This window comes from Liolophura sinensis, chromosome 10 (assembly GCF_032854445.1).
Source record: "Liolophura sinensis isolate JHLJ2023 chromosome 10, CUHK_Ljap_v2, whole genome shotgun sequence".
Taxonomy (NCBI): domain Eukaryota; kingdom Metazoa; phylum Mollusca; class Polyplacophora; order Chitonida; family Chitonidae; genus Liolophura; species Liolophura sinensis.
The window spans coordinates 14,057,603-14,085,269 of NC_088304.1; the positions used below are offsets into that span (position 1 = coordinate 14,057,603).

Sequence of the window (27,667 nt, forward strand, 5' to 3'; positions counted from 1 at the left end):
ATGTCCCAACTCAGGCCGACTGATTCTGGGCAGGTAAGTGTTTATTTATTTATTTATTTATTTGATTGGTGTTTTCCGCCGTACTCAAGAATATTTCACTTATACGACGGCGGCCAGCTTTATGGTGGGAGGAAACCGCAGGTTGCTGGAGACCTTCCCACGTACAGGAAAGGTAAGTGTTATTGTATTTATTTATTTATTTATTTGATTGGTGTTTTATGCCGAACTAAAGAATATTTCACTTATAAGACGGCCACCAGCATGATGTTGGGAGGAAACAAAGTGTTATTGTAGGTAAGCTGTATATTATGATCTTAAAAGACTTACAGCATATAGAGTACCGGTAAAGCAAGATCAGCGACGGCTGTGTGATATCTGGTAAATGGTGACACATAACAGGTGAAATTCAGCCTCCTGTCAGTTTACCTGAGATTACGTTTTGATTCTAACTGCTCATGTACATGTAAATCTATAAACAGTAAGAGCGACCCCGATAGCACAGTTGGTAGAGCGTCAGCTTTGGGAGGGTCAATCTCCAGGGCTGGGCAGCATGTAAGAACTTAAAAGAGGAAGTTGTAACTTCCTCGCTTGGTGTACAGCATTAAAGTGATAGTACAATGACTGGTTGATCCGTATCAGTATAATTGTCTTCGGTAAGTCGTCTCAGTGAAACAGCACTAGATAAAAGAGCGGTGGAAATCCGTCCTGCAACAAGGAGGCACTATACATGCACTTTAAGGGCTTAGGTGTTACGCGACCCAGGATTGACCCTGGATTTACCGCTCTAGAGCGTCCGAACAAATGTATTACTTTCAATACTTCCAGGATGTGTACTTTACATTCTATGGCTAGATTTTGCTATGGTTGACTTTTCAGTGGGGAGGTGTCCATTTCAATGACCTAACTGCGGAAAGGTGCTCAGTTCATTGATATGTCTGTGGGGAGATGCTCATTTCAGTGGCCTGTCTATACTGAGATGTTCATTTCAGTGATCTATCTGTGGGAAGATGTTCATTTCAGTGACCTGTGTGTGGGAAGATGTTCATTTCAGTGACCTGTATGTGGGAAGATGTTCATTTCAGTGACCTATCTGTAACGTGTAGTTCATTTCTATCTGTTGGAGGCAAGCCCTCTCTATTCTCCAGTGAGCGGCCGCTGGCCATAGAACGTGACAGCGGACTGTAAAAAAGTGGTGTCAGTTTACATATTGACGCTACTCAGTCAACCTGTTATGTTTGCTAAAAACTATCTCTTCCGGAACAATGAATCCCACCGTCCGAATTCAGCACAACAGTAACCATATCATGTGGCTATTGTTACTTTAAATCTGCTCTAACTTGAGGATGACCCTTGGTTAGCTGATATGTTCAATGTCATGTCAGCTTGCTGTTACGTACGTGGAGAAAAGGAACGAAAACTGTAACATATCATTCACGTGAGTTGCCATTTTAAAATTTATTACGTGTGCGCTGATAGTAGACATGTCCTCTCTGTAGGCATAGGGCTTACATGGAGGTGTCATGACATGAGGAAGGGGGATTTGTAAGGCGTCCAGTGTATGCTTCGGTAGTTCACTCTCAAAATTAGTTGACATCTTATGTGTGCGAAGAAATCTGTTACACCTAGTATATTATCGGTCACCCAGACCTCGTTTATTTCGCAGTACTCCAGAAATTCATTATTTCGTAAATGCCTCGGATATAATGTTAAATAGATACGTGCAAGGAAAGATGTGGACATTGACGTATATGGCATATATGACAGTGAATCCTGTACTACTGTTTGACAAGGAAGGCGCATGCGCACCATATATGTTGTTCCAAACTTTTCGTGTTGACATTCATATACTATCCTCAGCTGTGGAATGTTTTTTTCCAAACAAAAACAAAACAGAAAACAACAAAAACAACAAGAACAAGCAAAGCACTTGTGAATATGTACGGCCTATATATGCATGCTTGGGGGTTTGCGCCGTACTTCGCTATTTTTCAGTCATTTGACACTGAGGAATCATTGGTTGTGTGCACATATACTGTCTTCTTGTAGATGGGCGATTCCATATGACCAAAGTTCTGACTCTACTGAAGTATCATACTGAAGACACCTGACATGACACCACACACAGTCACATTACACTGATGCCGGGCAAGCCGATCCTGTTTCCTTGTGCTAACCTCCCAAGTGCTGCATCAACAAGTACCATTTTAAAGTCCTTCATATGGGGAACAGACAAAAGCCCCGGCGGACAACAGCCCCGGCGGACATAAGCCCTTCGATCAGTATTAAGCGTTTAATACTGATTAAACAACATTATTATTAAATGACATGTTGTTTGCTTGTTTGAGAAAACTTGGAACATTCTCCCCGAAGTGACGTTCAGATTTCAATAGATGTTGGCAATCGACAGAGCCTCCTCTTACGCCTTCAACCTCCATGTATTCTAACCAATTTTGACGACATCGGAAAGAGCTATATCTCTCAGCGGTATGCAGAATGCTCGACCTCCATTCTAAGCTTATTTGAAAACTAAAGTCTACAAGTATGGTAAACAGTTGCCGTATTTCAGCTTGTGTTAGGTTTTTTTTCCTGTTCCTATATGATATATATATCAATTGCCCCTACCCCTGATATAACAGAAAACAAAACGTGCCCGTTTCGATCTTTGCGAGTGTAGATGTTTTTTAAGTTTTCTTTTTAAGAGTAGTCAGAAATGATATTTTTCTTGTCAACTATAACATGATTTGGTTTAAATTTCTAAATAATAAAATTTTTTAAATACCTTACGATAACTGTGAGGTGTTAGTGTGAATCGTAGTGAGCTATAACCTGTATGCCATGCCGAAATATTTCAGTCAAAGTAAGTATAGTGGTACATAGCATAAACATATGTTTGCTCGACGGAAAGCATTCGATAATAGAGAGACAGTCGTTTTGGCGATATTGTTTTGAAAACGTACGTGTCAACACCTTTGAGAGGAAAGCTGTTGAACCAGAGAGACTGGAATACGCTTTCATGACAATTTTTTAGATGGAAAACAAAGTCACACTAAACATGAATTCCCGTCAACAAATATTTGACATCATGTTTTTTAGACTGTCGTATATGTTTTGCTGGTTAACTAAGACGACGCGGCTTTTGTCCGCCGGCGTTCTCGTCTGGGGGCTTTTGTCCGCCGAGGCTTTTGTCCTGGACTCCATTGGTATATGACAGGCCCAGGTTTGATCCCAGGTCTTCTGATTTGGAGGCAGACTTTCTAGCCAAATGGTCCACACAGAGTTTCGAATTAAGTGGAAATGTTTTCTTCATTGAGTAAGACAGACAATAATTATCATATTGTATAGTTTTTATTATAATAGGCAAGCTCGATATTGGCGTAATCGCCTGCGGTCAAGTTCCAAGAATAACGAAGAAATCTGGCCTTGACACAGGAATCTCATAATATAAAATAAGCTAATGAGCATTAACTAATATTTCTGTTTCATCTACGGTCGTACCTGGTCTCCAGCGGCGGCCGCCGCCGTATATAAATGGAGTATTATTTAGTGGGGCGAAAACACTAATCAGAAAAATAAATGCGCTAATATTTTAACAGGATGTACTAGTGGTGCCGCAGATTTATAACGGTAATAATTTAGATTAAAGAAACATTTAGAAGGGAACATGCTGTATATACTGATGGTGAAAATGCATAAACCACCTGTGATATACCTGCTTAATACATGTATACTGACGAGAAGAAAAAAAAAACAAAGAAAAAAAAAAAAGAAAGAAGAATATAAAAAAATATATGAGTTGAATGTGAACTCTCATGGCTCTCATGTGGCTATGATTTATTTATTGATTGATTGGTGTTTTACGCCGTACTCAGAATATTTCACTTATACGACGGCGGCCAGCGTTATGGTGGGAGGAAACCGGGCAGAGCTAGGGGGAAACCTACGACTATAAGCAGGTTTGGGACAGACCTTCCCACGTACAGCCGGAAAGGACGCCAGCATGAGCTGGACTTGAACTCACAGGCTCCTGGGAGTTCTGGGTCATTACGCTGCGCTAGCCACGGAGGGGTTATGTGGCTATGACAATGCTAACCTATTAAACAAATTGTGTTTAATTGGTAATGATGTTTCAATGTGATACTATCAATTTAAAAACGAAATGCACGGTATAATGATAGCATTTAACCTGTATGTATTATATCGCTCATCAGCTGAGATAAAAAGTCAATATTTCCAGTTTAAAAAAATGTTGTTGACTAAGATCAGAAGATAAAATCATCACTGGTATAAAATTTTTATTTATTTAACTGAGCTCATGCCATAAAATATCATTTATCTGTCGCATTGTAAGTTGAACTGTAATTAACTGTTGTAAATATAAAGACGTGTGCGAGTCTATCAGTACGACTGTGTATATTTATATAGAATAGGGTGGGGTTAATGTTATCTGTTCGACAAATCGTAGGTACACTGAAAAAAAAATCCGTTAATTTTAACCGAAAATATGTTGTTTGAGTGTCACTAGAATGTAATCATAATAGAATCATTATAACACTTATATAGTCAAGATAGTCTGATAGAATCGTTATGAAGAATTAATAGAATATGTGTGTTATATTTAACAGAACAATCTTCTGCATTAACAAAATACAGTCTGGCATGTTTAGAATAATTTTAATGTGTCAGCTAGTAGTGATATATATTTCCCACACCCTTTTGTCGTGTATACATTTTTTCGTATCAATGCGGAATCATACCAAACATAACTGTAGAGTTTTTCCTATTTTTAATCGACGAGTTCATAGGCTAAATTGCACGTGCGACCTATTATCGCTCAGCCTCTTTGCTCTGAGGCTATTGTCGTCCTCATTTCTTTTATAACATAATTCTACTTAAAAGATACGTGGAACGGTACTATAAACTAAAGAGTGTAATTTTAAGCAAAATAAAAAAAAATTTCCATAAAATGAGAAAATAACTTTCATTTTCGAAGCATATGTTATATTTCTCAATAGCCCCTTTATTTCATGCATATTTTACATCAGTGGTCGGAAATATTCTGAAATGAAGTCATCGATGAGCACACTGGGAACGCGGAACCAGGTTACCGACCCCAATTCGAGCTCTGCCCCCAACAAAGTTGTTTTGATAGCTATCACCCTTGATGTCACAACAGCGGGCTACTTAGAAAAACTATAGTTTTCTAAGTAGCCTAGATCATAGAAATTTTTTCGCACCAAGAATAAACCTGTAAGATTGCAGGCGACAAAGTGAAATTAAGTTTTGTACAAGTGACAACGAATTCCTCATCTTTTTTAAAACTCCTGTGATTTTACTTTTAATTAGTGTTGGACAGAAACCTGCATCAGCCAAGGACATCCAATCATGAAGGTCAGGACGGTTCTATTGACTCTACTGGACATGAAGACGATTTTAATGGCAGTCTTCACCCCTATTCTACTGCTGCCTATTCTGTACGAAGTCGAGGGAGATGTAAGTCTTTTTGTTGGGTTTTTTTTCAGGCAATCGGCCGGTGGAAATCGGTGGAAATGACCGTCAGCAATTCTGCGGATTGTCATGAACTTCTCCTGGACTATGTCTGGTTTCCTCCCACCATAATGCTGGCCGTCCTCGTATAAGTTAAATATTCATGAGTACGGCGTAAAACACTGATGGGATAAATAAAAAAAACATTGTGCGCCATTAGTGTTCGATTAGTTTCCGTAAGTTGTTGTTACTGGCCTTTGACATAGCTGTACTCAATTTATTTATGTATTTATTTATTTATTTATTTCACGCAGCATTCATAGATTTATGTTTCAACACAACATTCTGAATAATTCTAATGTAATGATCATCTAATAATTATCTATTAACATGGCTGCTTTTTTTTTTTTTACATAATCCTGCTTAGTCCTAAACTGAAGTAAACTACCAAGAGACCTGATTTCACCGGTTACGTTCGACAATTTGCTAACTATCCCACGGTCGTTGCTGCACTAGTTTTACTCTGTACGCTGTATGTCTAACTGTATTTGATGGAATGATCTTTACACACTAATTTTTACAGTACTACTCGTTTCAAAAAAGTTTCTACAAAAACAATGCGTGTCCCAAGAGAAGGCAAGAAGGATGTTTCTTTGCGACAAGATGACACAAAACTAAGGCTTGAAGTCAAAGCCCTGTCATTCTTCTGCCATTCTTCTCTGGCAGAGCCGTCTTTGTAATGCCGCATTTTCTGCAGTTTTTGTTTAAGGCCACCAAGGTTTGCGTTAAACTGCATATATCCTTAAAAGAGTATTTCATCAAAATATAAGATATCTGTACATCTAGGATACTTGACAGAAGCAGTGGGTTTCCGGGTGTTTTTCATAAACCGAACTGGCTTTGCAGATTTTTTGTCCTTCACACTAAATTAATTTTCTCTTGAACAATTTTATCCCATGTTTTGGATTGTTGGTGGTAACTTCAGAGTTCATATGTAGCCCTACTTCATACATTTATTTAGAAAGGCCTCCGTGGCCGAGGTGGTTAGCGTTCCAGCGGCCGGAACCTCTCACCAATGCGGTCGCTCTGGGATTAGGCCCAGATCAGTCCTCTCAGGTCGTATGAGAGAAGATCTGCAAGGTCTGGATGGTCGCGTGTTTCATTCCAGCTCTGCCCGGTTTTCTCCCACCATAATACTGGCCGCCGCCGTATAAGGGAAACATTATTGACGGTGCGACATAAAACACCAATCAAATTAATATATAGATACATTTCTTTAGGCATACACCCACATGCTTTGTATGTCGGGGAAACTGCAACTAACCAAACTGTTTCATTTCTTATTACGTTTTTTTTTGAAGCCTGGGCGATGTGCATACGGCGTTGCCATCTTGATTGTGTTCTGGGTTTTCGAGGTTCTGCCACTTCCGGTGACGTCATTGCTTCCTGTCTTCCTGTTTCCGGCCCTGGGTGTGCTAACAACTAGCCAAGTCTGTGCAGAGTTTATTAAGGTAGATGTATATCTGACAAGACATTAGCTGGCCTCGAACTCTCACCTTCACAATGTTAAATATTCTCTTTCTTGAACTTAGCAGGATGACCCTTGACTAAATTTTACAATGCAAGTTGTTCGACCCAGTTACAGGTTAGTCTTAACCAGGTCAACCAGTGAAAGTTCTCAGAATATGTTCAGTCACATGCTGTTCCTACAGAAACCCACGCTGTGTGGTTGTGCGACGTACAGTATACATTAGACATGCGCAGTGGGGAACAAGGTTTGCCTCCGAGCTGAGGAGTGAAGGGGCATTTACTGGGTAATACTTCTACAAAGACATTACAGGTTGATTGATACACCATGAAATTTTACACTGCTATTTTACATCTAGTTAAAAAATATCACAAGATTGACTGTTTTGGGTGTAACTGAACACTTTTTGCCCAATGTTACTATCCACCCAATTGGTGGTTACTAAGGTGACAAAGTGCTGTGACTTCACAGTTCAAAAAACGATGATGATGCTAGGTTGATAGGTTGTAAAGTAAAGCTCAGGCTGCAAGTGGTGGTATACCATGGTACCACGTGAGGGGAAAGAGGCCAATAATTCCGGAATTGAAGTTGATACATTTACTACATATATAGTTTAGAAAATCAATGCGATTGTGTGACTTAAAACCGGATAATGAGGAGGCCATTCCATCTAATATTTCATTGGATAAAACATGCTACATGTATTTGAATTGAACTGTAATATTTTACAACAGCTGCTAGATTCAACCCTGATGAAATGAGTGAATGAGACCTCGGGAATAGAAGAATGCTAAATCCCAGGTTCATGTCTGACAATACTCATTCTGCTGTGGATGGGAAGTAATCGTGACGAACTCGCATGGTGTCTTAGATGCAGACGGTTACCTCCCTTCCAGATGCATGCACTGTAATTTGCCTCAAGCACGACATGTGTGACCGTTTGTTTCGAATTGTTTCCAGCTAGATTAAATTAAAATGACCTTGATATTTGATGCTACAATTAATAAAGCCACCTTGTTTTTTGTTGATACGGCGGGAAGAAATCTGTTTATACACGTCTTGTATAGATTGGGACAGATTGGGATTTTTGACGATTTGCTTCATAGCTACCATAGCTACCAAATCTGTAGATAATCCCGCTTAACAAAGCGTTAGGGGACGGATACGCATTCGTGTTGATTACCTCAACTTGTTGCTTTTATGAACAGTTGTAATCAAAGCGCGACTTAGATACCTGTGTTTGTATTGAAAAGTATTGACGAACTACGAGTTTGAATTTTGAATCCGATGTCACGTCTAGAAGATCACTGATTCTCTCTTGCATATGGATCACTGATTCTGTCTTGCATGTGGATCACTGATTCTGTGTTGCATGTGGATCACTGATCTTTCTTACACGTGGATCAGTGATTCTCTCTAGCATGAGGATCACTGATATTCTCTTGCACGAGGATCAGTGGTTCTCTCTTGCATATGATCAGCTTTATTCACTATTTATATCTTATTTATTATATATCTCTTTGGTAACTGGTGCTTCTGGTAGTTTAGAAATGATTTGGCTAGCAGTTATCTACTTAGGACGTCTTTATGTTTTACGGGTAGTATACGAATGTTTGCCTTGACGCTTAGATCAGGTAGTAAGGCTTATCACTTCGTTCAGTGGTCGACATTCAACATATCTGTTTTGATTGCAGAACTGCGGCCGATTCCACAAAACCATTTCTGACTTCAGTCAAAAACTGAAATTTTTGGCTTTGCAAATCACCCCATCGGTATTAGCTAAAGACAAAATTGTGCAAATTTTTACTTCCAGAACCAAAAAGTACGCATTGTAAAGAGGTTTTAAATTTTGGCTTAAGTTAGAAATGGCTTTGTGAAATCGGCCCCAGGTGGTAGGGGGCGTGTAATTTGCTACTATTTATACATTTACATGGACATGCAGTTAGAATAAAACCCTAACTGAGGCAACTTGACCAGAGGTCGTATTTCACCGGTTGCGTGTGACCATTTGTCAGCCATCACGCTATCGTCGCTGCTCTGGTTTTTCTCTCTAAGGTGTACGTCTATCACACTATCGTCGCTGCTCTTGTTTTTCTCTTTAAGCTGTACGTCTTAATTATATATATCTTATGTGAAAAGATGATTCCGGCAAATCGGCCGTGACTTGTTCGCCACATGTTCGAAAGATTCGGATAACTATGTGCTGCTTTTAAGGTGCTTATTTTATGTGCGTAAATGTTTTCGATACAAGCACAAGTGCGACTATCGTTTACGCACAAAAGAACAATTTCGTACATTTCGCACAATTTTGACATTTTATGTCAATAGTACAATATTTTCAGTTCTATAAATTTAGACTACCCCGTGCGTTTGACATTGCTGTTCGACTATTGAAAGATCATGTCTTTCATGATGTTAAGATTGTAGGTAAACCTGTACAGATTTATCTCTATAGATTTGTCTACAATGTAGGTGCCACACAAATGTCTTCAAAATATTTAGCTTTGTCTACAATAGATAAGCCTAAAACTAATGTTTCGAAGATAATTTTATATGTTTACATTGTAGCCTTCAAACAAACGTCTTCAGAAACGCTTAGCTTTGATTTTCAGCTTGAGTCCATATTTATTTCTTTCATAAGTGTTTTCCGCCGTACTGAAGAATATTTCACTTATTTGACAGCGGCCACCTTTATTGTGGGAGGAAACCAGGGAGAGTCCTCGAGAAACCCACAACCATCTGCAGTCTACAATTTATAGGCCCCAAAATATCTGTCTAACTCTTAGATATGCCCAGGGTTCAGAAAAATGTCTACATAGACGCTTGGATATATGTGCAATATGGTCAGACAAATGTTTACAGAACTCTTGGGTTCGCCTACAATATAACCGTCAGACAAATGTCTACAGAACGCTTGGCATAACTTACATTCTAGGCGTCGAGTAAATGAGTACAGACCCTGAGGTTTGTCTAAAATGTATGTAGCTCTAATCGTTACGCATCTGTAATGAAAACCTGTTGCAGTCCATGAATTATAATCACTAGTATAATTAACAATTTCCTTTGCGATGTAGAGCCAATCACTCACAATAAAGTGTTAAAGATTCTGATTCCATCAATCAAAATCATGAAAATATTTACACCTTCAGTATTCTGAGTTGCAAAGTCCATATATTGTTATCATTGGACTATTTAGCACTTTATTCTGTGTTGTAGAGTCCATCAATCACAATTATCAGGATATTTAAGACTTTATTCTGTGTTGTAGAGCCCATCAGTCACAATGAGCAGGATGTTTAACACGTTATCCTGTGTTAAAGAGTCCATCAATCACAATCTTCGGGATGTTTAGCACTTTATCCTGGGCTGTAGAGTCCATCAGTCACAATCTTCGGGATGTTTAGCACTTTATCCTGGACTGTAGAGTCCATCAGTCACAATCAGCAGGATGTTTAACACTTTATCCTGGGCTGTAGAGTCTATCAGTCACAATCATCGGGATATTTAACACTTTATCCTGTGTTGTAGAGTCCATCAGTCACAATCATCGGGATATTTAGCACTTTATTCTGTGTTGTAGAGTCCATCAGTCCCAATCATCGGGATATTTAACACTTTATTCTGTGTTGTAGAGTCCATCAATCACAATCATCGGGATATTTAACACTTTATTCTGTGTTGTAGAGTCCATCAATCACAATCATCGGGATATTTAACACTTTATTCTGTGTTGTAAATTCATCAATCACAATCATCAGGATATTTAACATTTTATTCTGTGTTGTAGAGTTTATCAATCACAATCATCGGGATATTTAACACTTTATTCTGTGTTGTAGATCCATCAATCACAATTATCAGGATATTTAAGACTTTATTCTGTGTTGTAGAGCCCATCAGTCACAATGAGCAGGATGTTTAACACTTTATCCTGTGTTAAAGAGTCCATCAATCACAACCATCGGGATATTTAACACTTTATTCTGTGTTGTAGAGTCCATCAATCACAATCATCGGGATGTTTAGCACTTTATTCTGTGTTGTAGATCCATCAATCACAATTATCAGGATATTTAAGACTTTATTCTGTGTTGTAGAGCCCATCAGTCACAATGAGCAGGATGTTTAACACTTTATCCTGTGTTAAAGAGTCCATCAATCACAACCATCGGGATATTTAACACTTTATTCTGTGTTGTAGAGTCCACCAATCACAATCATCGGGATATTTAAAACTTTATCCTGTGTTGTAGAGTCCATCAATCACAATTATCTGGAAGTTTAGCATTTCATTTTGTGTTGTAGAGTCCATCAATCACAATCTTCGGGATGTTTAGCACTTTATCCTGTGTTGTAGAGTCCATCAGTCACAATCATCGGGATATTTAGTACTTTATTCTGTGTTGTAGAGTCCATCAATCACAATTATCGGGATATTTAACACTTTATTCTGTGTTGTAGAGTCCATCAATCACAATCATCGGGATATTTAACACTTTATTCTGTGTTGTAGAGTCCATCAATCACAATCATCGGGATATTTAACACTTTATTCTGTGTTGTAAATTCATCAATCACAATCATCAGGATATTTAACATTTTATTCTGTGTTGTAGAGTTTATCAATCACAATCATCGGGATATTTAACACTTTATTCTGTGTTGTAGATCCATCAATCACAATTATCAGGATATTTAAGACTTTATTCTGTGTTGTAGAGCCCATCAGTCACAATGAGCAGGATGTTTAACACTTTATCCTGTGTTAAAGAGTCCATCAATCACAACCATCGGGATATTTAACACTTTATTCTGTGTTGTAGAGTCCATCAATCACAATCATCGGGATGTTTAGCACTTTATTCTGTGTTGTAGATCCATCAATCACAATTATCAGGATATTTAAGACTTTATTCTGTGTTGTAGAGCCCATCAGTCACAATGAGCAGGATGTTTAACACTTTATCCTGTGTTAAAGAGTCCATCAATCACAACCATCGGGATATTTAACACTTTATTCTGTGTTGTAGAGTCCACCAATCACAATCATCGGGATATTTAAAACTTTATCCTGTGTTGTAGAGTCCATCAATCACAATTATCTGGAAGTTTAGCATTTTATTTTGTGTTGTAGAGTCCATCAATCACAATCTTCGGGATGTTTAGCACTTTATCCTGTGTTGTAGAGTCCACCAATCACAATCATCGGGATATTTAAAACTTTATCCTGTGTTGTAGAGTCCATCAATCACAATTATCTGGAAGTTTAGCATTTTATTTTGTGTTGTAGAGTCCATCAATCACAATCTTCGGGATGTTTAGCACTTTATCCTGTGTTGTAGAGTCCATCAGTCACAATCATCGGGATGTTTAGCACTTTATCCTGTGTTGTAGAGTCCATCAGTCACAATCATCGGGATATTTAGTACTTTATTCTGTGTTGTAAATTCATCAATCACAATCATCAGGATATGTAACATTTTATCCTGTGTTGTAGAGTCCATCAATCACAATCATCAGGATGTTTAACACTTTTTTTTGTGTTGTAGAGTCCATCAATCACAATCATCGGGATATTTAACACTTTATTCCGTGTTGTAGATCCATCAATCACAATTATCAGGATATTTAAGACTTTATTCTGTGTTGTAGAGCCCATCAGTCACAATGAGCAGGATGTTTAACACTTTATCCTGTGTTAAAGAGTCCATCAATCACAACCATCGGGATATTTAACACTTTATTCTGTGTTGTAGAGTCCACCAATCACAATCATCGGGATATTTAAAACTTTATTCTGTGTTGTAGAGTCCATCAATCACAATTATCTGGAAGTTTAGCATTTTATTTTGTGTTGTAGAGTCCATCAATCACAATCTTCGGGATGTTTAGCACTTTATCCTGTGTTGTAGAGTCCATCAGTCACAATCATCGGGATGTTTAGCACTTTATCCTGTGTTGTAGAGTCCATCAGTCACAATCATCGGGATATTTAGTACTTTATTCTGTGTTGTAAATTCATCAATCACAATCATCAGGATATTTAACATTTTATCCTGTGTTGTAGAGTCCATCAATCACAATCATCAGGATGTTTAACACTTTATTCTGTGTTGTAGAGTCCATCAATCACAATCATCGGGATATTTAACACTTTATTCTGTGTTGTAGATCCATCATTCACAATTATCAGGATATTTAAGACTTTATTCTGTGTTGTAGAGCCCATCAGTCACAATGAGCAGGATGTTTAACCCTTTATCCTGTGTTAAAGAGTCCATCAATCACAACCATCGGGATATTTAACACTTTATTCTGTGTTGTAGAGTCCACCAATCACAATCATCGGGATATTTAAAACTTTATCCTGTGTTGTAGAGTCCATCAATCACAATTATCTGGAAGTTTAGCATTTTATTTTGTGTTGTAGAGTCCATCAATCACAATCTTCGGGATGTTTAGCACTTTATCCTGTGTTGTAGAGTCCACCAATCACAATCATCGGGATATTTAGTACTTTATTCTGTGTTGTAGAGTCCATCAATCACAATCATCAGGATATTTAACACTTTATTCCGTGTTGTAGAGTTCATCAATCACAATCATCGGGATATTTAACACTTTATTCTGTGTTGTAAATTCATCAATCACAATCATCAGGATATTTAACATTTTATTCTGTGTTGTAGAGTCCATCAATCACAATCATCGGGATATTTAACACTTTATTCTGTGTTGTAGAGTCCATCAATCACAATCATCAGGATGTTTAGCACTTTATCCTGTGTTGTAGAGTTTATCAATCACAATCATCGGGATATTTAACACTTTATTCCGTGTTGTAGAGTCCATCAATCACAACCATCGGGATATTTAACACTTTATTCCGTGTTGTAGAGTCCATCAATCACAATTATCGGGATATTTAACACTTTATTCTGTGTTGTAGAGTCCATCAATCACAATCATCGGGATATTTAACACTTTATTCTGTGTTGTAGAGTCCATCAATCACAATCATCAGGATGTTTAACACTTTATTCTGTGTTGTAGAGTCCATCAATCACAATCATCGGGATATTTAACACTTTATTCTGTGTTGTAGAGTCCAACAATAACAATCATTGGGGTATTCAGCATCGTGTCTGCCGCTGAGCGTTGGGGTCTTCATAAACGGATGGCGTTGAGAATACTCACCCTGTTCGGAACAAAGCCTCACTGGTTTGTACCGGTTCACGTGAAAAAGTTTCATTTCTTTAAAATGAAAGAAAACTGAAACATGACGAAATGTCAGATTAACGGCTGAAAACCACTACTAAAAACGTGTCGAAAACCTGTCATTTATTTAAAAAAAAAAAGAGAATCGAATGCATTCAAATCCTATGGTGAGCTCTATGAACCTATGTTTAGTTGGTGTTTAGATACTCTGACGCCACAAGAAGGTTTTCCCACTCTAAACACATCTTTCATTTTTGGAATAGCACTTAGTTCCCACAAGATTGCAGAGAATCTTGTCACTGGCGATATGGCAATAGGCAAACTGACAAAAGGCCGTATTTCACTAATAGCCCGCTATCATACTGTCGTCGGTGATCTGGTTGTACTCTCCATGCTATGGGTCTTTTACTACTTCATTAAAGACAAGACAACGGATGTTAAAACCAAGGCGACAACACAGTGTGATCGATAGTTGGCAAATGATCACACGTAACCAAATGAAATTAGATGAATTTTCAACTTACTGTAAGAAAACATAATATGATGTTAAATGTCACATATTTGTATTTTTTAGAGTGTATGTTTTCACTTTGTGTTATGCAGGCTGATATTTGGGATGTTGGTGTGCACATCGATTCTCTCTGTATTCATAACGGCCGGTGTCGCTGTTTTGATGATACCGATTGTCCACAGCGTTGTGGACAAACTGAAGAACGTGGAACACACTAAAGGTAACAGTCCGATATTGTTATGACGTTAGATTTGACAAAAAGTTTGTTCTCCAATGCAGTGACAAATTTTCACGGCGATCACATCAGGCTTTGAAATGAAGCTCGCTCTGACGTTGGTTTGGGACCATCTTTGGCCGCGCCAAATCAAACGTCAGAGCAATCTCGGACTCTGAACGTGTTGGTTCTCTTGGTTGTTCCATGGTTATAAATTGAAAGATGGACGTTCATGCTTATAAATGACAGTCCATTAATCTTTATATTCGTCTAATTCTGTGAGAATTGTGGTTTTGATGGTGACTTTCGAAAAGTCGCGTAACTTCAACATGTTCTTTGTATGCTACTTTCCGTTTCAGATATAGAGATGCAAAGTGCCGAGAACAATTCTGAACATGGGACAGAAATCAGCGACGATGGGAAAATAAAGTATATTGACATTTAACCATTCAGGCCAATACATAAAGCCATTTTACTTTCGGAAAAGGTTTAGAGTCCCAAACAGTTGAGCGCCAGTTGAGCGCCCAAACTAATCAAGCTGTATTAAAACTAACAAGTAAATTGAATAAAAGTATAATGTTATGAAGGTTTTCTTAAAGTTATTTTTCATTCACAGACTTCAAAGCTCTCAGAAAGGCCTATCATTTTTAATTACATTTTATGTCAATTCTTTATGCACTGTACCATGTCATTTTAAAATGTGGGATCGGAACGTAAAATTTTTTACTTGATATAGCCCAGCTATTTAGCCTGCACTGAATTTTTTCACCACAATTTCTCCATTTCATCTTAATAATATTCCTGAATGTGTCCTTAAAACGCCATTCAAAAAAAAAGGAAATTAATTAAATTAATTTATTTTTCAAACTTAGAGTAAAATACAACCCATGCTTTTTTCATCCCACCCCCAGTGGGTCAAATTAAAAATCTGAAGAGTGGCCCTTATGACGGCCTAAATTTCAGGCAAATCTCATTTTGCCACATGTTTACTTTTTAGCAGTCAGTTCATCCTTACCTAATACAATCACTTCTGATATAAGTACTAAAAAAGTAACTACGGAAAGTTTCATTTTCAAGCAGGAACGTAATATTTAAAGCGTGATCATTACTGATTATAATTTTTGAGGTGTCGTATAAGTTGCCTGTAAAGCCTTTTCACTTATCAACGTGCACCTGTCGTGTGATGAATAGTACATATAACATTGTTTCCTTGTTATTTCAGCCGGGAACATCGAGATGAGGTTAACCGCCTGTTTAAAGCATTCAGCCTCTGCATCTGTTACGGGACGGCAATCGGCTCCTCGGTCCTACTAACAGGAGGTCCACCCAATTTGGTAACCTTCAGCTTGACAGAAGAGTAAGTGATTGTATGTTAAATATAATGGCAACACAGCAGTTTGAGTAATTCCAGATCAGTGGCGTCTAATAAATTACTATTAACGCCCTATCTTTTTTCACAATTCTGCTTAAGATATGCATGGTGCTAGGGGGCGTGCATTTTGTTACTATTTATGCATTTACATGAAAAAGTTAGAATAAAACCCTGAGTGAGGTAAATTGAAAAACGGCTGTATTTCACCGGTTACCTGACACCATTTGCCGACTATCACACTATCATAGCTATCATTCTCTATGCTATACATCTTCAATTATAGCCTTTCTGTTTATCAAATGTAACAATAACATAGTATTTTCTATGACCAGTGATACGCAGTAACATTCCGTATCTTACTTTGCCTTGGTTTTAAATCTCTTTTTGATTTGATTTAACCATCATATTGCTTTGGTATAAATCATTCTTGTCAACGCTCTCACGTTTTGAGTCAGCACTCCTATTCAGCCTTGGACTGACTCATTTCAATGCGCTTGAACTTACTTTACCTCAGTTTTATGTCTCATTTTACCTGTATTTTATATCTCTCTTTGCCTCTGTTTTATATCTCAATTTGCCTCTATTTTATGTCTCAACTTGCCTCTATTTATATCTCAGTTTGCCTCTATTTAATATCTCTCTTTGCCTCTATTTTATATCTCAATTTTGCCTCTGTTTTATATCTCAGTTTGTCCCTATTTTATGTCTCAATTGGCCTCTGTTTATATCTCAATTGGCCTCTATTTTATATCTCAATTTGCCTCTGTTTTATATCTCAGTTTGCCTCTGTTTTATATCTCAATTTGCCTCTATTTTACCTCTGTGTTATATCTCAAGTTGGTGTATCCCTCTTTCCTTCGGTTTGAATCACAGTGCTGTGGTATCACTCGTTCTCGTCTAAGCTTTCTTGTTTTGAGTTAACTCTCCCATACAGGCCTTGGTTGAACTCATTTTACTGTGCTTGAACTCGCTTTACCTAAGTTTTATGTCTTACGTTGCCTTGAATTTATATCTCATTTTGCTCCGGTTTGTCCCCCTTTCCTTCGGTTTGAATCAATGTGCTTTGGTATAGCTCATAATGGTATACACTTTCTTGTTTTGGGTCAACTCGCCATAGATATGGGCCTTGCTTTGACTTCTTTTATTGTGCTGGTCTATCACTTAGCCTTTTTTCTATCTCATTTTGCTCTGCTCTATCCCTCCTTCCTTCGGTGTCGGCGCATTGTTTTAGTATACATGTAACCCATTTTTGTCTAAACTTGCTTGTTATGCGTCAACTCACCCATATACACTCCAAAAATTATTCTGTTAATTTTAGCAGAAAGTCTGTTGTCTGAGTGATGCTAAAATGTATCCTGTTATTATAACACAATATTCTGTTATATTCAACATGGTATCCTGTTAGTCTAATAGAATAGTCTAATGTCGAATTATTTGAATATGTGTGTTGTGTTTAACAGAACAATCTGCTGCAATAACAGAATATATTCTAGTATCACGTCATCAACAAGCTCTCTGTTAAAATTAACAGATTAATTTTTTGAGTGTACTTATAGACCCTAATGTAAGCTCTTCATTGTACTTTTCCCTCGCAGGTTTTACAGCCAGTATGGCTTACCCTCCAAGCTGACCTTTCTGGGATGGTTTATTTACGCAGCCCCAGTGTCTGTAATCGTCGTTTTACTAACCTGGGTATGGCTCGTCATATTGTTTCTGCGAGGAAGGTAAATAAATCAAAGACTTATCCAGCCATTCATAATATACGAACCAAAATTTCCTGTGGTAAAATGTTGAATTCAAGAATGTTAGTTTTCGGTCTGAATTTATGAAAAAATATCTAAATCCTAAGATATAATTAGAAAACTATTGCGGAAGTCGACGCCTTGATAATTACTGTTTAGTAATTAATTGTAGCTTAAGGTCTTTAATGAAATTGTAACTCGTCCCTTGTTCAGTCTGAAGATATAAAATCAGTAATAAATGTAAAATTTATTTTATTTATTAAATTGACTGGTAATAAATTTTTGTGTGACCAGATATCAATAGTCTAATATCACACCTCAATTATTCCATCATCTATGTTCACAGAGGCCTGTTTCGTCGCTCAGTGAACACAGAGGAAATGAAGCAAGCAGAAGAACGCGTTAAGGAGCATTTGAATCAAGAATACAAGAACATAGGTCCTTGGAGGTAAATGATCTTAGCAATCTAGATAACAAGAAAGTATCTGTTATTCCTCTCTTTATCCCCATTTCTTATCTATCTATTTATTTATTTATTTTTATAATATGGATGTTGCTTTACGCTGTGCGGGAAGAAAATGCACTCATTAAAACGACATAAAAACATTAAAACAACCATCCAACTGGCCAAAAATCTCCCACACCTTGCCAGGCTTTTAACAAATTTACTGACTTCAAAACATGACCATACCAGCGACTGCTGTATTCGAACTCTCGACGTCAGAGGCCAATGGCTAGTGATCTGATAACATGCAAATGTAGGCCTGGTCATCGTTTCGCGGCCTCCATGGCCTATCACCAATGCTGTCGCTGTAAGTCCGAGTCCAGCATGGAAAGGTCTGCCAGCAACCTGCGGTTGGTCGTGGGTGTCCTTCGGCCTCTCCCTAACTTTCTCTCGCTAAAATGTTGGCCGCCGTCGTATTAGTCAAATCTTCTTGAGAAAAACACCAATCAAATAAATAAATATTACTCTCTGACCGTACGCGGGAAGGTCGTTCAGCAACCTTCTGCTGGTCGTGGGTTTCCCGCGAACTCTCCTTGACTTCCACCTGCTATAATGTTGGCCGTCATCTTATAAATGAAATATTTTTGAATAGGGCGTAAACACCAATAAAATAAAATAAAATTAATAGTATTACAGTACCTAGTTAACACGTGTAGTAACAAATATGCTATACGTTTAGGACTACTCGGCCATCGAGACTCTTACACCGTATACCATGTTACCGTATGTTCTTGTACGAAAATCTATACCGTTTTCTTTCCCTCACTGGATACAACGTAAATGTACAGGTAGATAGACAAGCTGTTTCAACAGCCAGGCCATGTTAAATAGTGAAGAAGCCTAAGGAACATGACTGTATTACCATCCAGTAAGAGCTTCCAGTAACCTGCAGATGGTCGTGGGTTTCGCCTGGGTTCTGTAAGGTTTCCTCCCACCATAATGTTGGCCACCGCCATATAACTTAAATATTCTTGAGCACAGAGTAAAACTTAAATCTAATAGTTGAACCGTATTGCAAATTAGAACTCAGTTTTTTGTGCAGTCTCGAAGTTACTTGAAGGATGAATATTTTTGTTTTGGAACAATGTGTTTGTTAGAATGTAACTGTTGTAACGTAATTTTCTTCACAGTTACCCTGAGAAAGTGGTCGTTATGCTAACGGTGATTTTGGTAATCTTGTTCCTGACGGAAGACCTGTACTTTGTCCCCGGATGGGATTCACTCTTCAAGAAAGGGTATTCACAATAATATATTCATTGGTATTCTTTGTTGAGTTCAATAACAACGCTGCAGTTTTACAACCATAGGTTTTCAAAGAAGGCAAAAAAAAAAAAAAAAAAAAAGCAACAGCTTTTATTGAAATCACGAACTTTTGAACAAAAGAACATTCGGCATACCCTAACCATTTTCAGTAGAAAAAACACCAATTCTCTCTTCAATAAACACAATTCTTTGCAGTTTCGGATCAACCTGTGCAGACAGTGTTGTTGTTTCTGTTGAGGGGGATGAGGTGGTAGAGGAATTGGGTATCGAATTTTTTTCAAGTGTCGAGACGTCTATAATGAACTATACGTAAGCGAGGAAGAGGCTGTATTGTGATTTGACTACATAAAATCACGTTAAATTAATGAAGAAAATATACTTTTAATTGATTTGCTATTATGATAAAAGATAGAACAAATTCCTATACCACAGATATGTTGGAAGTCCCGCTCCGGTTTGTTTGATTACGGCGCTGCTGTTTATTATTCCCGCCAAATCTCCAAGACAAATTCTACGTCGCGACGATAAGGGTAAGTGGGGTGGTAAGTTAAAAGATTTTACACATCTGATAAACAGTTTCATTTCATGATAAATGAATAAAAGTACTTAAAAAAATCAATAGGGAAGTTTCGAATTGGAACTGTTCTCGTCAAAGGTAAAAAGTCTTACTGTGTCATATGATTTGTGAAAAATATTTGGCAACCTTTTCTGCCTTCACCACTAAAAGAGTTCCAACTCGAAACTCCCATACTCTTGCCTTCCTTGATGGTAGTGGGAAGATTCGAAATCTTTCCCCAGGTAGGCGTGGCCTATTCATGAATATTAATGAAATACGCCATCACTGGATATATGTTTTTAAGGTTAGCTTTACACGTGTTTCGTGTTTGCCTGGAGAAAGAATCGCAATATTACCGCTACCTTCCCTGACATTGGATTGTGTTTTCCGTAAGGTTTGAATGTGTATATATAGTCCAGATACGCGCGTCCAGCCTGTGTCTTAGATTTAATTAAACCTTCTCTCTTGATTATTCACGAATAGCTACATTTAGCAGAGGTTGTTAACCGTTTAATTTTAAACCAAAAATAACTGGATTTGCAAAGCAGTGAGGTAATGTTAAATATAACTACTGGCAATAAATCAATGGAAGTGAAAAATAATAAATTTCACAATGTGGTTATAATTATGGTGAGTTATGGTCAGTTCATGCTGGCTTCCTTTGTGATCCTATGTGGGCTTTTTCTTTCTTTCTTTGATTGGTATTTCACGCCGTACTCAAGAATATTTTACTTATACGACGGCGGCCAGCATTATGGTGGGTCGAAACCGGGCACAGTCCGGGGAAAACCCACGACTATCCGCAGATTGCTGGTGGTCTTTCCCACGTACGGCTGGAGGCGAACCCAGCATGAGCTGGACTTGAACTCACAGGGACAAAATTGCTGAGAGGCTCCTGAGTCATTGCGCTGCACCAGCGCGCTAACCAACTGAGCCACGGAGGTCCCTATCCTAAGTGGGAAAGTCTTCAGCAACCTACGGGTGGTCATTGGTTTCCCCGAGTTCTGCTGGGTTTTCTCCCACAATAATGCGGGCCGCCGTCGTATAACTGGAATATTCTTGAGTGTAGGGCAATGAACTCCGGTGAACTAAATAAATGAAGCAATGTGTTTATGCAATTAGTGGCAGTAAATCGATGAGTATGACCCGAAAAACATGATGCTGGCACAATTCCAATCTTGTATACAGCCAGGTAGACACATTATGCGAAGATTCTGTTGAGCACAGAATCCAGCAAATTGTTTTTACTTCAGATGCCTGTTTTCAAGTATTCTTCTATTTCAGACTGTGAAGACTCAAAATTTGCTGCCCTGTTAACATGGAAATGCATGTTAGCTACATTTCCATGGGGTATTGTACTTATCATTGGAGCAGCGTTTTCACTTGTGAAGGCGTGCAAGGTACTTATTATTAAGTGGCAATAAGCCAGCTGTTTAGGCTGCGCACGACCGGAAGTCCATCACTGGTAGACAAACAATCCTTCGTGGCCATGACAAAAGCATGGTAACCGTATGCGGTCACACACAATACAGCCCATTTCGTGTATTTTATGTGTGACATGTGAGGCTGTACATGCGCTTTAGGGCTGTTTCAAGTGGAAAACCCAGACAAAAACACACAAAAAACTAGAACCTAGCTCTATACTGAAGCCTACAATGTCAGTAGATGCACAGGAATGACCATGTACTTTTACTTATCTACGGTGTGAGGCGTTCTGATCATGCGCAGTTATGCACAACTCAAAACCGCTGTCTGACTTATACAGCCTTAATAAGTGGCAGAACAGCGTAAATCACCAATGAAATAAATAAATACATAAATATTTAGAAGCACATTTGCAAAAATAACCGTTATTTTTTTAGCTCTGAGTGACACCATATAAAACCTACGGATTCTAATGTATTGACAGGCATTTTGCTACTTCTTTCCCATTTTAAACGTTCGCTCCATGTTTGTCTGTAGCAGCTTTATAGCCCCTAACTATCTTTCTCTTAAAATGGACATGGCTGGATTTCTTTATATTGTCTTTATTTTTATGCATGTTTTAACACTTATGGATATCATTATTTTCGACAAAAAATATATAGTTATGCAGTATTGACCTATATGCCATCGATGACGTCACCGATGACGTGCCTCTCGTGTTTTGTGACTTTAGGTATCAGGGTTGACGGGAATGATTGCCGGGCAGTTTGAGTTGCTTGTTGACCTTGAGCCCTGGGTGATCACCCTTGTGATAACTGTGGTGACCAGCTTATTGACGGAGTTCATCAGCAATTCGGCTACCATCATCCTGTTACTCCCCATCGTTGGTCAAATTGTAGGTATATTTAAGGGCAAAAGAAAACACTCAGATAAAGTATATATCAGATTAAAGAGCTTTAAATACTGTCCAAGAAAATAGTGGTCTGTATAGTTACAGAGTGTGTGACGTCACATCTAAACTTTCGACAAACGCATTCGTAGATTTGCATGCGTTTTGAATGATAAAATCTAGCGGTCTATGTGTGTCAAGTGGCAAAAACCAGACGCAACATCACTGGCTCCAATATTGTCAGAAAATGACTTTAAATGAATTTTACTAGGTTGAAAAAATTCTAAAAACATCGGTCGAATCTTTTACTTTTTTTTTGAACAGTGTTTATTGGTCGTTCATCATGTTCATTTGGATTGCACTTCATGTTAGTGTTTTCTTTGCTTTTAACAATTTCGCACACGAACAGACCGACATGGATTTACAGGCACGGTAACAATGCCAGACATTAACAGATGTCATCTTATATTTATTCATTTATTTAATTGGTGTTTTATACCGTACTCAGTAAGATCTCACTTATACGACGGCAGCCAGCATTATGGGGTGAGGAAGCGGGCATAGCCCCGGGAAACCCATGACGATCCGCAGATTGCTGAGAGACCTTCCCACGTGTGGCCTGAGAGGAAGCCAGCATGGGCTGGACTTAACTCACAGCATTGGTGAGATGCTCCTGGGTCATTTGAGCGGAACTTTTCTCGCTTATCACCTGGCTATCACCCTTGCTATCTTATAGATCCCCCGGGCTGTGCCCGGTTTCCTCCCACCATAATGCTGGCAGCCGTCGTATAAGTGAAATATTCTTGAGTACGGCGTAAAACACCAATCAAATAAATAAATAAATAAATAAATACAATGACTGGTCGTAGGGCCTTAATACATGCAAATTCATAAATTCATGCAACAAGCAACCTGCGGATGCTCGTGAGTTTCCCCAGGGCTCTGCCCGGTTTCATCCCACTATAACACTGGCCGCCGTCGTATAAGTGAAATATTCTTGAGTACGGAGTAAAACGCCAATCAAATAAATAAATAAATATCTTATAGATTCATACAGTAAAGAGTAAAGTAGAAATTAGAATAAAATTATACAAAAGGCCATAATTATTGTATTCATCATGACGGTGAAATCTCGCAGGACTTTTTGTTACATTTAACTGTGGAATAAACTACAAGAGGCGGTATTTTACCGATGATACGTGTAAGCATTTACCAAGTATCAAACTGTCGTCATTACCGTGGATTTACTCTCTATACTGTAGTGTTTTATATTAAGTGTGTATGCCAAATTTATAGAGGTCCACCTAAATGTTTGCCAGATTGATAGAGGTCTACCTAAATGTTTGCCAGATTGATAGAGGTCCACCTAGATGTTTGCCAAATTGATAGAGGTCCTAAATGTTTGCCAAATTGATAGAGGTCCTAAATGTTTGCCAAATTGATAGAGGTCCACCTAGATGTTTGCCAAATTGATAGAGGTCCACCTAAATGTTTGCCATATCGATAGAGGTCCACCTAGATGTTTGCCAAATTGATAGAGGTCCACCTAGATGTTTGCCAAATTGATAGAGGTCCTAAATGTTTGCCAAATTCACAGAGGCCCACCTAAATGTTTGCCAAATTCACAGAGGTCCACCTAAATGTTTGCCAAATTCACAGAGGTCCACCTAAATGTTTGCCAGATGGATAGAGGTTCACCTAAATGTTCGCCAAATTGATAGAGGTCCACCTAAATGGCCATACGAGGGCTAATGACCTATTAAAGACACCGATAACAGCGAACAAGGGAACCACGAAATTTGCCATTATCGCTTAGCTATAATAATTAATATTACCTAAAAAAATAGTGAACAAATAACAAATAAATAAATAAAGAAAGAAAATCAAATTTTCTTCAAATTTAGCACTGTATTTATTTCAGGCGATACTCGTGAATCTCGATCCATTGGCGTTCATCTTCCCGATGGCTTTGTCAGCGAAGTGTGCCTTCATGATGCCAATTGCCAGCCCGCCAAACGCCATTGCTTTTTCATTGGGTGCGCTACAGGTGAAAGATATGGTAAGTGTTGACAAGTTTTCAGGGTTGTACAGTGTGAGTAAGTGTTGACAAGTTTTCAGTGTGCACAGTGTGTGGTAAGTGTTGACAAGTTTTTAGTGTGCGCAGTGTGTGGTAAGTGTTGACAAGTTTTCAGCGTGCACAGTGCGTGGTAAGTATTGACAAGTTTTCAGTGTGGGTTAAGTGCAACAGATAACACGGCGCGTTGTGCCCGCACACCAGCAAATGTTATGTTAAAGCGAAATGCTCAATTCCTTCGCCGTTGTCGTGCATACCCATGGTCAATGAAATAATGACGCTGACGGTGTAATGCATGGAATAATGCCACTGATAATGTGTTAACTGATGAAATAATGCCGCTAGCGCTGACAGTGTTATAACTGATGAAATAATGTGCTAACTGATGAAATAATGCCGCTAGCGCTGACAGTGTTATAACTGCTGAAATAATGTGGCTAATAGTGTGTTATCAGATACAATAATGCCACTGATAATGTGCTAACTGATGAAATAATGTCACTAGCTCTGATAGTGTTATAATTGATGAAATAATGTGGCTAATAGTGTTATCTGATGAAAAAATACCACTGACAATGTGCTAACTGTTGAAATAACATCGCCGACTGTGTGTTTAAGGGTAAAATAATGCCGCTGACAGGAGACTAATTCGTGAAATAATAGCACCGACAATAGACTGAGGGATTTTTTTATTCACAATGGTCCATAGTGTTGAAAGCAAACTTGACATGAGGTTGTTCTAAAACAAGTTAAAGATGATGACAGAGTTTCCTGCAATTTCGCCTATTTTTATTACCATTTTAAGGCTCTCGGTTATTTGGACATGCTCAATGCATGTTATGTACAAAATATGTGAAGGAACACCATGGGCTGACAATGGAGTTAGTTATTATTCATGTATTGCCAAAATAGTAAATATCACGCCTTTCCCTTTTATGATGAAAAAATAATTCACTTATCTATTTGTTTGTTTATTTATTTATATATTTATTTGATCGGTGTTTTGTGCCGTACTCAAAATATTTAAGTTACACGACGGCGGCAGGCGTTGTGGTGGGAGGAAACCGGGCAGAGCCTTGGTGAAATCCACCACCATCTGAAGGTTTACGATGAAAGCGGTGATCTATATTTCACACCATATGTGTTTTACAACATGTCCTGTTACACTTCTCATGTTTCCTTTCTGTTATTACATTTCAGTTATTACGCCTCTGTTATTTCACGGCTGGGTAAACACTGACGTTATATTCACAATTTAATGTACTTTATTTACACAAGACTTTAATTAAATTATAAATTGTGACAGTTGAGTAACAACGACATTTCTTTCTTGCACACTAAAAGGTATAAGCTACGCAGATGTAGAAGGGATGTGGCGGATTTCCATTTTTTAGCTGTGCGTTTTTTTTATATTTTCGCAGTCTGAGTTTTTATTTTTATTTTAAGCAGACTCACAAAAAGAATAAGAACTCCCAGAAAAAGAGATCGGGTTGGAGTTTTTCTTTTGTTTGAGACGAAGAAAAAAAGAAAAGAAAAGCTGCCATAAAATATCTCGAGAATCGCGATAATAAGCCAATCGAATTACGTTTTGCTTCGCGATTTTGTTGAAACACTCATGTATGTGAAACTGTATTTGGATGATTATCTCGGGGCCCGAGATCTTTTTCTTAGAGTTTTTCTTTTTTGAAGAGGGGGGCTCTTTAAAAAAAAAAACACTCAACTGCAAAAGTGGAAAAAGGAAAGGAACAATTTTAAAAATAGCCGTCTCCCTTTTATGACTTCGTAAAAACCAGTTAAACACTTTCCGCCTTTGTATATTTCATTCAAACAATATTAAGGGTATTCACACTTTGGTATATAGCATCCCCCTTTTTTTTTACAGGCCATGGCAGGATTCCTTCTCAACATATTGTCTCTCCTGACGATAAACCTGAGTGCACATGCGTGGGGCAAGGCCTACTTCCGGTGGGATGTCATAGCAGATGAGATGAGACAAAACATAACATCAGCCACAATTTAACTGACATGAACTTGTGGGGTTGAGACCCTGGAGACAGTTATGCTAAATTTTTATACACTATCTTGAACTAAAATGTTCTATATGTTTGCTTTGGAGAGTGGTGTATCTTCCAATACACTTAAGAACACAACACAATTTGTTCAAAGGTGAATCGGTAGTTATGAAAGCCTTATTTAAGACCTCAATCCTAATAGTAGATTCATTCAAATATATAATTTACTTTTGTAAATAAAAAGGTTAACACCGGATGTCCCACCTTATACAAAACTACCTCCAATATGACACCCTTTCAAACGATGTGTATTAAGAGTTTAAGAGGCTCTTAATCTCTTATCAAATTTTCTGTATTTACCAAAACTGGTTCGTATTACATACCTATCAGTAAATATCAGACTTGTACCATCACTATTTACTGTGTTAAAGATTCAGAATGTTACAATCCGACCCACTTTAGAAATTTTGGAAACTTTATTTTTGAACGGAAACACGTGAACAAAAGAGTCTGATATTTTGTGAAAGGTAATTATTTGGGATATTCTAAAATAGCAGCAAAAGTTCGATTGGCACTGATCGACTTTCTGCCCAAAATCAGTCTTTGGAATAGATTTCAACCTGATTGAGGTCCCGTGTGCGTATCTATGTGGTGCCACGGGACGTGCTCGTGCCTACGTTTTAAGCATTTGAATGGCATGCATAATAAATGCAACCCCAAATGAAGAAAATTGACGAGGGGTCAGATTTCACCGGATGCGTGTGACTATTTTTGCAATCTACCACTGTCGTCATTGTCTTGAAATGACATTCGTATTTCATAGAGAGATCATTAATCATGTAAGATGTGAGATAATATACTTATGTAACAGAAA

At 38.1% G+C, this 27,667-nt stretch overlaps 1 protein-coding gene across 1 annotated transcript; it reads left to right on the top strand.

Moving 5' to 3' along the window:
- LOC135476912 (Na(+)/citrate cotransporter-like) lies at positions 1–26,801 on the top strand. Its single transcript, XM_064757057.1, has 13 exons — positions 1–33; positions 14,118–14,233; positions 14,834–14,961; positions 15,315–15,384; positions 16,178–16,312; positions 17,923–18,051; positions 18,416–18,517; positions 19,705–19,809; positions 20,270–20,367; positions 21,678–21,793; positions 22,552–22,713; positions 24,629–24,766; positions 26,664–26,801. The coding sequence occupies exons 1-13, from the start codon at positions 1–3 to the stop codon at positions 26,799–26,801; spliced, it is 1,470 nt and encodes a 489-aa protein (XP_064613127.1).
- Positions 26,802–27,667: the final 866 nt, after the last annotated feature.